Genomic DNA, 13,096 nt, shown 5'->3' on the forward strand with positions numbered 1-13,096 from the left:
CCTTTTCTTATTTCTATTGGCAACATGGGCTGAGGATGGGTTTGGTCGACCCACTGCCCAACTAGGTCCTAACTTGATTGGACCTAGTTTTGAATACCTGTAGTTTACGTTGGCATTGAACGCCAAAACCAAATTGGGTATGGCCTTTGTAATTTCTGACCTAAGCTAGTCTAGCAGAATTGATCAAGTTCTATAAATGTGGGTCGATCCAAAATATATTGATTTCTCTTTAACTCAAATGGATCAAACCCGAAAAACCTGAACCATATCGAACCCTGCTTGGCCTCTGCTTTCCCCCAAACACCTTTCTCGTCCTGAGTGAATCCTTGCCTAAATTAATACTCCACTCATCCAAGCAATCCCCACCTCCTCCCATCTTCTCTCACTAAGCTTTGTTTACATTCATTGAAACATTCAACACATGTCCATTTTCAATGTTTTTAAATTTATCGGTTATCCACCCTTTAAAATCTATTTTCTAAGATTGTACATTAATATGTTCACTTTCTTGGATTATGTTAAAAAAGTTTTATTTGAATGAAAACTCACGTCTAAGTTAGCCTTTTATTTTTCAATTTTATTTGAAAATTCTTAATACTTTTATATTGATTACTAATTATTATATATTTAGTTATAAAATACTTGCTAAAATGCTTGATCCAAATCGTAAAGCCAACTTGATCCGGTCCTAACTCGGGTCTGGAATGTTTGACCTTGACTTAGCCTGCACGGCAGGTTGGATTCTATTTTTTATTTTTTTTTAATGCACCCAACCCAACCAACCCAATTCAACCGGTCAATGGATCAGACATAGGTCCAAAACTATGCGTCAAAACATAACTAAGGCACGTCTCCCATGATCAACACTCAATGCATTTAGAGCCCTAATAATGCCTGCATTCCCATAGGCGTATCCATGGACTAGCTAAGATGTACAGATATTAGAAGAAACAAACACCGATAGATCATCTTCCAGAGAAGGCCCTCTAAACTTGATGAAGTCGAAGCCTAGAGGCGAGCTGTTTCCGATATCAAGTATGATCCTGCAGTAGTTCAATTCAATTCAAGCATGGTTGGTGTATTCTACGTAACTAGCCGATGGCTACTCACAATAGATAAGAGGCACGCAGGAAACAGTAGAAACATTTTTTACCTTTACTTTTACTATCTAGTATGGATATGCTCATGGTGTAATCTGAATTATTTAGCAATAAGAAGATTATTGGATTCTTAATCTCAATCATAGACATGATTTCATCTTATTCCAACCGGGATCTGGATATTTTGGATGAGATATAGATCATGATTGACCTCTGGATGGCTTGAATGGCAATTTTGAATTTTTGTCAGTCTACCCAATCTAATCTGATCAGGTAATGGATTAGGTATGGTCCGCATCATGTCATAAGATGTGACTTGATCAGGTCTCGTTCAAATATGCCCAGGCCTGACCCAGCATATTTGGGGCGTTGAGAATGACTCCATTTGGTGTTGTTGGGCTATTGATCAGTGATAAAAATTGCAAGGGCTGGCAAGGAGTTCTCTCGATATTGAAGGGTAAGGATGCTGCATCTGATTGCATGAATATTGTAGCATTTTCAACTATCAACATAAAGAAGCTTATAATCCATAGACCATGCATCAAATTCTCTAAAATGATATACAATCCGAAGCAACGAATAAAGTGATCCGCAGAAACTTCTCGGGCACGATCGCTTTGTCTTTATCCCAGCCTTCAAACGAGACCCATGCACTTTGTCTTTATTCCAGCCTTCAAATTAATGCTATGTTAATATTGCACTTTGTCTTTATTCTGACCTTCAGATCAGCCCTATGCTAGAACTACTCTTTGTCTTTATTCCAGCCTTCAAATCAACTCCATGCACTTTGTCCTTATTCCAGCCTTAAACCAGCACGATGCCAGTATTGCACTTTGTCTTTATTCCTGCCTTCAAACCAACGCTAACGTGAAATTTCTTCCAGCTCGGTAGGTGGTCATAACGGAGATAAATTGAGATCCGGGGATATATCCGAGACGAGACGATAAGTTAGATAAAATAGGATAAGATTTTCTCCGAGCATTGCAAAAGTGCTAACTCACAATGTTATCCTCACTCGGCCATGATCATTATTGACCATTATAACTACTCTGGCAACCCCATGCAGGGCATCGTAAAGGTACGGCTTTAGTTTCCGTCTGTCAGCCTTTATCCCAAGGTCCACATCTTTTCCCTCGTTGTAAGCAGCACCCTTGCACAATCCATGACCAGACTTTAATAATAACAATGTGGAAGACCCATCTCCTTCATTTTTTTTTTAAATATTTATCTCAAAATACATTTTTTAAGCATTTTAAATATAAAAATAATTATTGAAATAACAATAATTATAACAATGTTATAAGTAATGACATAAAAAATGATTTTTCCTTCACATTTTATTAGATAATTAAAATGGTATTATTTTTTTCAATCCATGTAATTATTTTTGGAGGAGACTTTGAGAGAAATAATTTTGAATTTTCAAAAGATAATATCTTATTTAAAAAAGGTACAATTGAAAATAACAATTAGTATGGATATTATAATATTTTATTATAATAAAAAATAATAAAAAATTAAAAAAAATATAACATCCATTATAATGTATCATGTTATTTACCTCGATAACATAATGATAATGGTCGAATTTGTTATGATGACCATTATAATAGTTGTATCACCATTATTTAAGATCATTAGCATCACTGAACATTAGGAATTGAAATATCAAGATATTCATATGAATAGCAAAGTTTAATAACCATTACCGGCAATCAAATACATCTCATGCATATTAAAATATGATCTTTATTTTTTTAAAAAAAAAAAAAAAAGAGTGTATATATTCATAAATAAAATAAGAGACGAGGTCTAAAAATTTTAAGAACAAAGAATTGATAAAATAAAATGATATAAAAGACAAAATTAATACAATTTAAAATAATACAAATTTATAATTCAAAAATAATAAAGTTTTGATTTTATGGCCATATTGTTGTGCTTATAATCTACTTTGCACCAAAAATTTTCAGGTTTGTAATTGTCTGTTACTTATTTAAGATCCAAACCAGCAGGTTACTATCTTACGTATCCTCTTAAAAAAAACAATTCGATAGATTAGGGGATCACATTGTATCCACCATTTTTGGTGTTTTTCAAATTGTAAAGAAGAAAATCTAGTTGCTACCTAGTTTGAGGGTGGACTATTTAGGAAACAAAGGTTGAGACTTTTTGCTTCCAAATGGAAAAAATTATTTTCAAAATGAAAAGATAATTTATATTTAACTAAATGATGTAATTTATATTTAACAAAATGATATTTTAGCTAGAAAGTCGACATAAAAATTCTACATCAAGTATATTACATAAAAAAGTCCACTCAATCACAAAATTATCAGCATGTATTGGATACTCAATATGTGTGCATCAGATGTTTGGTAAATATTCATCGAAAATTTATGGAATGTATATTATACATATTGTACTTAGATGCAAGAGTAGAATCATATGGAAATTCCCAGTGTGCATCATTTTGTATTTAAAAAAAAAAAGAAAATTAATCTAGCCATTTCTTGCAACACTTTTTTTTTGTGTAAAATTTACAAATTCAAAACTATTATTTTATAATTAAATATAGGTAAGATGAGATTCCACCAAAGATGAAACGTATAGATATCAAAAACTTCATTGCTAACGTCTAGAAGAATGCTTAAATAGACATTAATTCAGATTTTTATTAGCAAATAGTCATTGACTGCAATTTTCAAAAGTTTTAATGTATTGCACCCGATTCTATCAGAAACTAGGCACATAATGTCCCTGGATTGGGAGTTTGGTTGTCCAAATAAGATAAAAAATTATATTTATTTTGTGGACAATAAATTTAAGCATTTTATTTTTCACTATTATTCATTACTTTTTGTTACAGATACTAACGATAGATATCATAGAAATTACCAGTAGTTGAAGATAATGACAAACTTTCCAAGAAAGCATTGTTACAAAAATGAAAAGTTGATTAGAGCGAGGCTGCTTTAACAAGAAACAGATGTTCTGTTGCAAAAAAGAAAAGTTGATAAGAGTGAGGCTGCTTTAACAAGAAACAGATGTTCTATGCTGTTTCTTTTTGGGCCAGGCTTCCAACAGATGGTAGAGATATCGATTGGTTGGGTTATCACCCGAATCCAGTTTAATCAAAGCCAAACTTGGTTTGCACTTTGATCCTTAACCCGAGACTAAATCAGATTAATTACCCTACATGATTGGGTTACGTCCAAGACCAAGTCCACTCGACCTCAACACATATCATCCAATGTTTATATCTTATACATATTGAAATATATGCATAAGAAATTTTTAAACTATAGGTACGTAAGATGATGTAATATTTTATTGTTTTTTAACTGTTAGATTATTGATTTGAGAGCCGGGCCAAACCAAGTAGTTGCTAGTAACGTTGTGAGATCGATCAGGTGTGGATTGACAAAAGGCTAAAGTATGTACCATGTAACCAGCCAATGGCTACTCATAATGGATCAGCGGCATACAGGAAACAACGAGAACATGTCAAGTATCTCGCCAGAGGGTAACCAAAATCTCAATTCGCTCTAGGCTTCTATCTCTTACTCTTCCTTTTTCGTGCTTTGATGTGATTTGTATCACGAGAAGAATAGCTTCTACGTACGTACGAGCAAGAGCCAACAGCAGTTGTTGCTTCGCTTTTAAGTAAAGGACTTGAGGCAGTGCTATAGAAGACGGAAGACATGGAATTTGAGAGCCAACTTGTTTTCTTGAGCGGTGTGAGATCCTCCAGCCTTCACTGCTCTCAGAAAATGGCAATGATTTTAGATGCCTTCATAGAAGCATGCATTGACAAACTTGTGGAAGTTGCAAAGGAAGAGATATCCATGTTGCTAGGCGTTGAGAACGAGCTCAAGAAGCTTCAGAGAAGAATGGAAAGGATAGCAGGCTATCTCGAATCTGCGGAGCAGAAGAGGTATACAGACCGAAATATCAATACATGGGTGATGTTGAAAGATATCGCGTATGATGCTGAAGATATCGTTGAACGTTGTAAGATCGAGGGCAGAAAATTGTTGGAAGATCGTCCACCCAAATCAGCGGTACGCCATTACGGTATATCTTTATTTTCTTACTTTAGCTGCTTGAAGTTCCGCCATATAATTGGTAATGAAATTAGAACGCTTAATGATAGGTGGAATGAGATTGAAAAAGATAGATCAAATGTATTATCTACACTAGAATACACTAGGCAAGGTGATCAAGTGAGGGGGGTAAATAATCGTCAGACTTTTTCTATGGAGATATTGTAGGGACACAAATTGAAGAGGCTACCCGGAGTCTCGTGGAGTCAGGGCCGGTCATGATATTTTTTAGACCTAGGGTTAAATAAAAAAAATAAGATCTTCTCTATTAAAAATTAACATACTTTAAATATTAATTATCATTGAAAAATTAATCTACGTACAATAATTTTCTATAGATATATTCGTTAAACAGTGTATAAAATCCATCATTAACCTATTTAATTATTTTTCTTGTTATAATATTGTAGAAAACCATCCTTGCACCCTATTGAAACATCAATACAAGGTCTAGGTCTGGGGCCTGGGGCGGTCGTTCAGTTTGACCTGTCCCAGGGCCGGCCCTGTGTGGAGTCATTGACTAAGGAAGATAATAGAAAATGCCAAGTTTTTGGGATTGTTGGTATGGGTGGAATTGGCAAGGCCACACTTGCTTCTCACATATTTAATGACGAAAGGATAAAAGAGAACTTTCCTAGACAAGTATGGGTGTGTGTTTCTCAGGAATTTTCAGAAATAAAATTGCTGAAAGATATAATTAGGGGTGCAGGTGGAAATTATAGGGAGGCTGAAACTAAGCAGGAACTCATATATACACCATCTTTGCTCTACACTTTCACAAAGATTCTTTATTGTGTTAGATGATGTATGGGAGAAAGATGTATGGGAGCATTTGCTTAGATATGCCGTTGAAAATGCAACAGCTAGTGGTAGGATTCTGATTACTACTCAAAGTACGAACGTTGCTAGAGATATTGGAGCAGAGATTCGCCATGTTAATAAAATAGATATTGACAGTGGTTGGGAATTGCTCTGCAAGATAGTCTTTAGAGATGATGATGAGGAGGAGGAGATCTCTGGCTTAAAAGAAATCGGGGTTCAAATTGTTGAAAAATGTGACGGCCTTCCTCTTGCTATCAAGGTCATTGCAAGGGTTTTAAGGTCGAAGGAGAGAAGCAACCTAGAATGGAACAAGGTTCTCAAAAGCGAAGTATGCTCTATGAGCCAACTTCAAAAAAAACTCCCAAGAGCTCTATTTTTAAGCTATGAATATTTACCATCGGGTTGCAAACAGTGTTTTCTTTATTGTTCGTTGTTTCCGGAGGACTATAGGATGCATCGCGATGAGCTTATTCGTTGCTGGGTGGCTGAAGGCTTTGTAAGAAGAACACAGGGAGATACAATTATGGAAGATTTAGCAGAGGATTTCTATAGGGAGTTAATCGGGAGGAACCTTTTACAGCCATATGATCAGTTTGGTCGCTTGAGTGACGTAGCTGGCAATTACTGCAAGATGCATGATCTGCTACGTTCCCTTGCTCATTTTTTGATACGTGATGAGAGCATTTTTCTTGGTGATCACGAGCAATCACCTAACACAAATCCTTTGAGTAAACTCCGTCGTTTGTCGATGGTTAACACAGGGGAGAGACTAGAAGTTCCTGATGAAATAAAACAGCAAAAATGCCTAAGAAGTTTTCTTGTTTGGAACAGTTATGAGACAAAGATGGTCGAGAATGAACTTTTTAAAAAATTGAGGTTTCTGCGAGTCATGGACCTAGGCGGTACTCGACTTGAGAACCTCCCAGACTCCGCAGGAGATCTTTTGCACCTGAGATATTTAAATGTTTCTAAGACGGAGATCAAGGAGTTGCCAGAGTCCATCGGATGCCTCGTAAACCTACAGATATTGAACTTCGCACATTGTAGATCCTTGCATACTCTCCCTAAGGCCATCACAAAATTGTGCAATCTAAGATGCCTGTCTCCAAGGAATTCCATTAACTCATGTGCCAAAGGGAATAGGCAAATTAAAACATCTGAACCATCTTCAAGGATTTGTGATTGGCCATGATGATAGAAGAGATGATGAGGGGTGTGATTTGAAGGAGCTACAATCTTTGTCCCAGCTGAGATTCCTGGAGATACCGAGTTTGGAGAGGGCACAACCAAGCGGCGCTTTGGTACTCGCAAACAGCAGCTCTCTGAGGACGCTATGTTTGAGTTGTGAACGATCTATGTATACGGAAGAAGCGATCCAGAGAAATGACAAGATTTATGATGAGCTCTCTCCTCAATCCACCCACCTACAGAATCTTATGATTAGAAACTTCGTTGGTACTGGATTTTACAGGTGGCTGATGTTTCCCAACCCGACATTCATAACACTGGATAATTGTATATCATTCCCACAGCTTCCTCCACTGGGCCTGTTGCCCCAGTTGAAATATCTTTATATTAGGGGAGCACGTGCAATTAAAACCATCGGACCTGAATTTCTTGGCCTCCATGCATCGTCAGCAACGACTTCATTTCCCAAGCTCGAAGAGCTGGAATTTACAAGGATGTCCAACTGGGAAGAATGGTCGTTTGGTATGGTGGAGGGGGTTGGTGAAGAAACAACAGGAGCCCCCAAGTTGCTGCCTCGTCTCACGAAGTTGAAACTTGAATATTGTCCCGCGCTGAGAGCTCTTCCTCCACTAGGCCTGTTGCCCCAGCTGAAATATCTTATAATAATAAGAGTTGATGCAATCAAAATAATCGGATCTGAATTTCTTGGCCCACGTGCATCATCAGCAGCGACTCATTTCGAGCTGAAGCTTTCACACTTGTTGTTGAAAAAATGTCGAAAAAATGTCTGGCCAAAACACCATCTCTCAAAAATTTTTTGATACCACACGATGTAGCAGGAAGAAAAAAAAATAAAATAAAAAATAATCAATTATGTGCATCAGTCAAAAAAGAACTCGTCTCTACGGGACATGCAAACTTCACTACGAGAAAAAAAATATTACAAGAGGATATCTCACTTTCAACCCTCGTACATCCTATTTCTCCCTTACAGAAAATTTTTCCTCACAAAATTTTTCTCTAACAAGACCCCATAAATCCCTGAAGCGACCGCTGTTCGCTGTCCATGAGCCTCCCTACTCCTTCTCTCAGCATCACAAATTTCTCTCTCTCTTCGCGTGGGCTCTCGATTTTTCTGCATTCTTCTCAGAACAGCGCCGTACCAAGTCACGAGACCACCAAGCCACCACCAGCTACTGTTCATCAAACAGTGCCTTATATAAGCTTAAACCCATGTTAGATGGTGATTAGGACTTCTAATCAAACCCAAATAACTCTCCAAACCGTTGGATCGAGATCGGGATCAACCCATACCGTTGGATCGTGTATCAATTCACGGAACAGTGCCATAGACCATGAGAAATGCATGGGAACACCCACATGGTCCACGGACCTCCCTGTGCACCGTTCGGTCCACGGTGGATCAGGCAACGGGCTCCCAAGGGCGTGCGTGGGCCTGGGCCGCTCCCCGCATGCCCGGGCCTGGGCCGGCCTGCGTGCCCCGTACGCCCGGGCCCGGGCCGGCCCGTGCGCCTGAGCCTGGGTTAGGCACCGTGCCCTGCCACGCCCAGCCGTGCACTGCCGCACCTAGGCCGCGGCCCACCGCTGCCACTTCGTCGGCCCACCGATGGTCTTCCATCGCTCCAGATTCTGTGCCGACTTCTCTCACATATATCTCCTCCTTTCGAGCTCCGTTTGAGGTAATCTTAATCTCATTGGACTCTATTTTTCATTACGGATCTCGCTGTGGGCTCAATGTGGATCGAATCTCAAGACATTAAATCCTAATATTTGTATGACTAAGAAAAATGATCGTTTGATATGGTGGAGGGGGTTGGTGAAGAAAGAAGCGGAGTTCCCGAGTCGCTGCCTCCTCTAACGAAGTTGGAACTTGAAAGGTGTCCAAGCTGAGAGCTCTTCCTCCACTAGGCCTGTTGCCCCAGCTGAAATCCCTTCGAATTTATAGGGCAGATGCAATCAAAACCATCGGACCTGAATTTCTTGGCCCCCGTGCATCGTCAGCAGCGACTTCATTTCCCAACCTTGAACAACTGGCATTTTACCATATGTACAACTGGGAAGAATGGCCGTTTGGTACAGTGGAGGGGTTTGGTGAAGAAAGGAGAGGATCCCGCCTTATCTCACGAAATTGGATCTTTTTTATTGTCCCAAGCTGAGAGCTCTTCCAGAAGGCCTACGGGCATGCCACCAATTTACAGGAACTGAATATCGGGGGCGCCGACAACTTAAAAGAAATCAACAACCTTCCCTTACTGAAATCTCTGGAAATATGGAAGTGCCCGAGGTTGGAGCACGTGGAGAATCTTGATAAGTTGCAATTCCTGAGAGTAAATTTATCTCGTTCCATAGAGATATTCCCCAAGGATGCTGATGGACAGACAGAGCGCCTCCCCCAGCGCTTCCCACAGTGGTTATTGGAGCTACTCCAAAATGCTCCGGCTGCTCTGCCCAATCTAAAACTATTTGGGCTAGAGTGCAGGTTGCCACTGCTTAAGACCTTCCTCAAGGACGGCCCCCACTGGCCCATTATTCAGCCGATCCCCCAGGTCGAGATCGAAGAGTGTCGGCGTCCAAGAGGCAGGTCATCATATATTCGGCATGCCAAGGACCCTCCCTCTTTCGATGCCACCGTGATGGAATCAGAAGAATCAGTGGGTTGATAAAGCAAGGGTCTGGAAGCAGCCTCTCTTGAACACGGTGATTTCTCCTTCCATTACATTTTTTTTTTCCATTTTTAATTTCTCTAGCAGCTTTAACTTGGTTGTTATACCGCTAATCTTATTGTAATCTTCTCTTTACCCAGATACCAATGCTCCTGTTTCTTTCTCGAAGATAAAGGATCACTGGGTGCTCAAGATTTTTTCAATCTTTCGCTTGATGCTTTTTTCCCCTCCTTTCATTGGTTCCGTTGTTTGATTTAAACCTCTCTGTTGGATTTCATGTTGTTCTGTAATTTCTATTTCTTGGACTTCTGATCCGTTTGTAATTTCCTTTTCCTGTTGGTTTGATGACATTATCATTTGCTGGTGTGCCACTTTTAGAAATTTGTATGCAATAAATCAGCAGTTTTTCTCCCACACTCTGTCTCTGATGTTTTTTTCTCCTTAATCTTGGAGGCCAACTTGAATTCCTGAATTTTGATACGAGTATTCCAGCACGAATAACTTATGATTCTTTTGTGATGGAAGATTGGTCAGATTTGAAACAGCCTGTCAGTGTTACAACAGGCGGAGATTCAAGTAATCACATTATCTCATCGATTGTATTAGATTTTGTAACTGGTAGTTACATTTTAAAATCAAAGATACTTTTCTTTTTTTTGCTTCATCTAAAGAAACATATGAAGTGTGCAAGTCATCTTTCTTTTTTTTTCTTAAAAACAATGGATTACTTTGTAAACAGGAGACACTATAGTTTTACTATAGTCATTAGAGCATCTGAGCTTAAACCAACTTGCACGCTGCCAAGTATCTTAATGGGATTGCTAGGCATGTCTTCATTGACTATTGATGTTTTTAACATACTACTTGCTGGTAAAACTTCACAGCTGGTGAAATATAATTGAGTTTTTTTCGATACTTTTGTCCACTTTCTTTTCCTGTACTATTTGGATTCTACTATCTAAGAAGATTTTACGTATGAACAAGGCTTCTTCTGGTACCTTGTCTTTACTCTCTGAGCTACAGCAGATAACAAAGTTCTAGTAGTTGTGTGAGAGGATACTTTTCTCTTTCTTTTTTTCTTAAGTGACTACCTGCATAAAAGTAACCTCATGGCATGTCGAAGAAATATTCCATTGTAACTCTAAATCTTTCTGCACAATTGGTATATCATTTATGGGTTGAATTTGCACCTTGTCATCTAGCCTCCTCAATATCTCCTACGAAAAAAAAAAAATTGAATCCATATAGATCTTAATTATTCATAGTGCAAAAATCGTTTCAACACATGTATATTATAATTTTTCATATCAAAAGTTTTATGATACTTGAAACTTTTCTTGCATTAGTGAGATCCCTTGATCAACTTTGCTCTCTAAACGATGTTATTGTTGCTCCAAAGATAACAAACATCGTGAAAAGAGAAGAATTATTTCCTGCCAATATAATTAGTATTGGTATTTCTCATCCCATCTATTAATAAAGATCACAGTAAGAGATAAAATCAATTGTTAGTACCTCTGAAAATTGATTGTGGCCTTGCACCTGAGCTTTCTCCATACTCTCACAAATTTCAGAAGGAGCTTTCTCCACACCTTTACAATTTTCAGAAGGCCCCTCCTTACTAGTGGCTCGATACTTTAAATCTTGTGGTGACTCATTTAATCCAAACATTATATGCTTCTTCTGCTATATAAAATAATATTAGCTTGACATACATAATAAATGTACAAACTCATAAAAGTTTATTTTGATATTACTTGGGGATCCATAACATTCGCCATCATATTTTTCGATCTCCTCCCTAGACACAGAGGCTCTTCTCTCTTAAGAAGACTCAATAGCATTATCACCTCCCCATTGCCCCATCCATGCTCCATCTCATACTCCTCTCTATGTCTACAATGCTCCTCTATCTAGTAACCCATGAGAGGATGTGCACGAGAAACAATAACAGATCGAGGTAGAGAAACCCAAATATGCTCATAGTACCAGAACTACATATAGAACATTTCAGGCCTAATAATTAAATAAAATAAATTACAAATAAGAACAAGATTACTTGAATATTATATAAAAGTTCCAACCTAAAGAAATGCAAGGTATCCTTGTAGATGTTTTGCCTTCCCAGACTGCACCTTTGAAATATTTGAAAAGAGAAAATCTAAGGTGAATTTTGCCCAATTATATGTATGAATATGGTTGACATCTTCAACAATATTTAAGTAGGAAATAGGAATATCAGCCCTTATGCATGGGGCAACAAAAACTCCTATTAGTAAAAGAATGAATCTTCTTTTAAAATATTCATCTCCATCATCACTATTCTTGATACACGAAATCAAGTAATTTATAGTGATCTGTCTTATGCCCCCTATAGCATAGATGTCCAATAAAACTTGATTGGGTTTGTGCTTTTGACTCAATATCTCCTCTCCTTTATCACTCAACCCTATTATGCAATGTAAATCCCATTCTGTAATATAGATATCTATGTTGTTAATCAAGATCGATCTTTTAATGGGATCACATCTTTTCAACAACCAAGCTAAAAAAACTTGATGGAGATTGATCGCTGGTAAATATAATATACTGCCAAATCCCATCTCTTTCACCACATCCTTCTGTGCATTATTTAAATTATCAATTACACTAGCCAATCGTCTCGGAGAGCACCTTATATCTATTGCCAAATCAATAGCTTGCATTGAAGTTGTATCTTGCATGGAACTCATTTTCTACATAGTTCATAAATAAAGATTAATTTACTTTATACCATGATTCTATCGTGCAACCATGTATGGATAGGAATTTTAACCTACAAACACCAAATTTTTATGTATAAAAGAATATGAATAAATTATTTTTTTATCTGCATAGTTTCTAAAAAATATTTATCTAGATAAATATAAATTTTTAGAAAATTTTTTTCTGTAAAAGAATGGGCCGATAGAGATTCAAAAGATATACATGTACATACATCACGAAATGAAAATAATGGCCATCTTTTAGTTAGTCAGATATGTTTCTGGCATGAAGCACTGGCCTTATAATGGGAAGTGACGGTAGATAACAGTAAAATAAATATGTGCTCAACTGACATAAAGAAATTCGAATTTCAAATATACTGTTCATGAAGTCAGTGACAGAATGGTAAATAGATAGATTTATCTCTACCATCTAATAACCACCATTTGAA

General features: G+C 37.6%; 1 protein-coding gene across 1 annotated transcript; it reads left to right on the plus strand.

Annotated features, from left to right (window-relative positions):
* Positions 1-4,818: 4,818 nt before the first annotated feature.
* Positions 4,819-11,091, plus strand: LOC114914691 (putative disease resistance protein RGA3). Its single transcript, XM_073246557.1, is given in 8 exon segments — positions 4,819-5,360; positions 5,363-5,421; positions 5,720-5,952; positions 5,954-7,126; positions 7,128-7,781; positions 9,344-9,416; positions 9,418-9,934; positions 10,041-11,091. Coding segments are annotated over 7 exon segments (3,159 nt in total). The 5' UTR covers positions 4,819-4,873; the 3' UTR covers positions 9,898-9,934; positions 10,041-11,091.
* Positions 11,092-13,096: the final 2,005 nt, after the last annotated feature.

The sequence above is a fragment of the Elaeis guineensis genome, chromosome 12 (genome assembly GCF_000442705.2).
Source record: "Elaeis guineensis isolate ETL-2024a chromosome 12, EG11, whole genome shotgun sequence".
In the NCBI taxonomy this organism is placed as follows: domain Eukaryota; kingdom Viridiplantae; phylum Streptophyta; class Magnoliopsida; order Arecales; family Arecaceae; genus Elaeis; species Elaeis guineensis.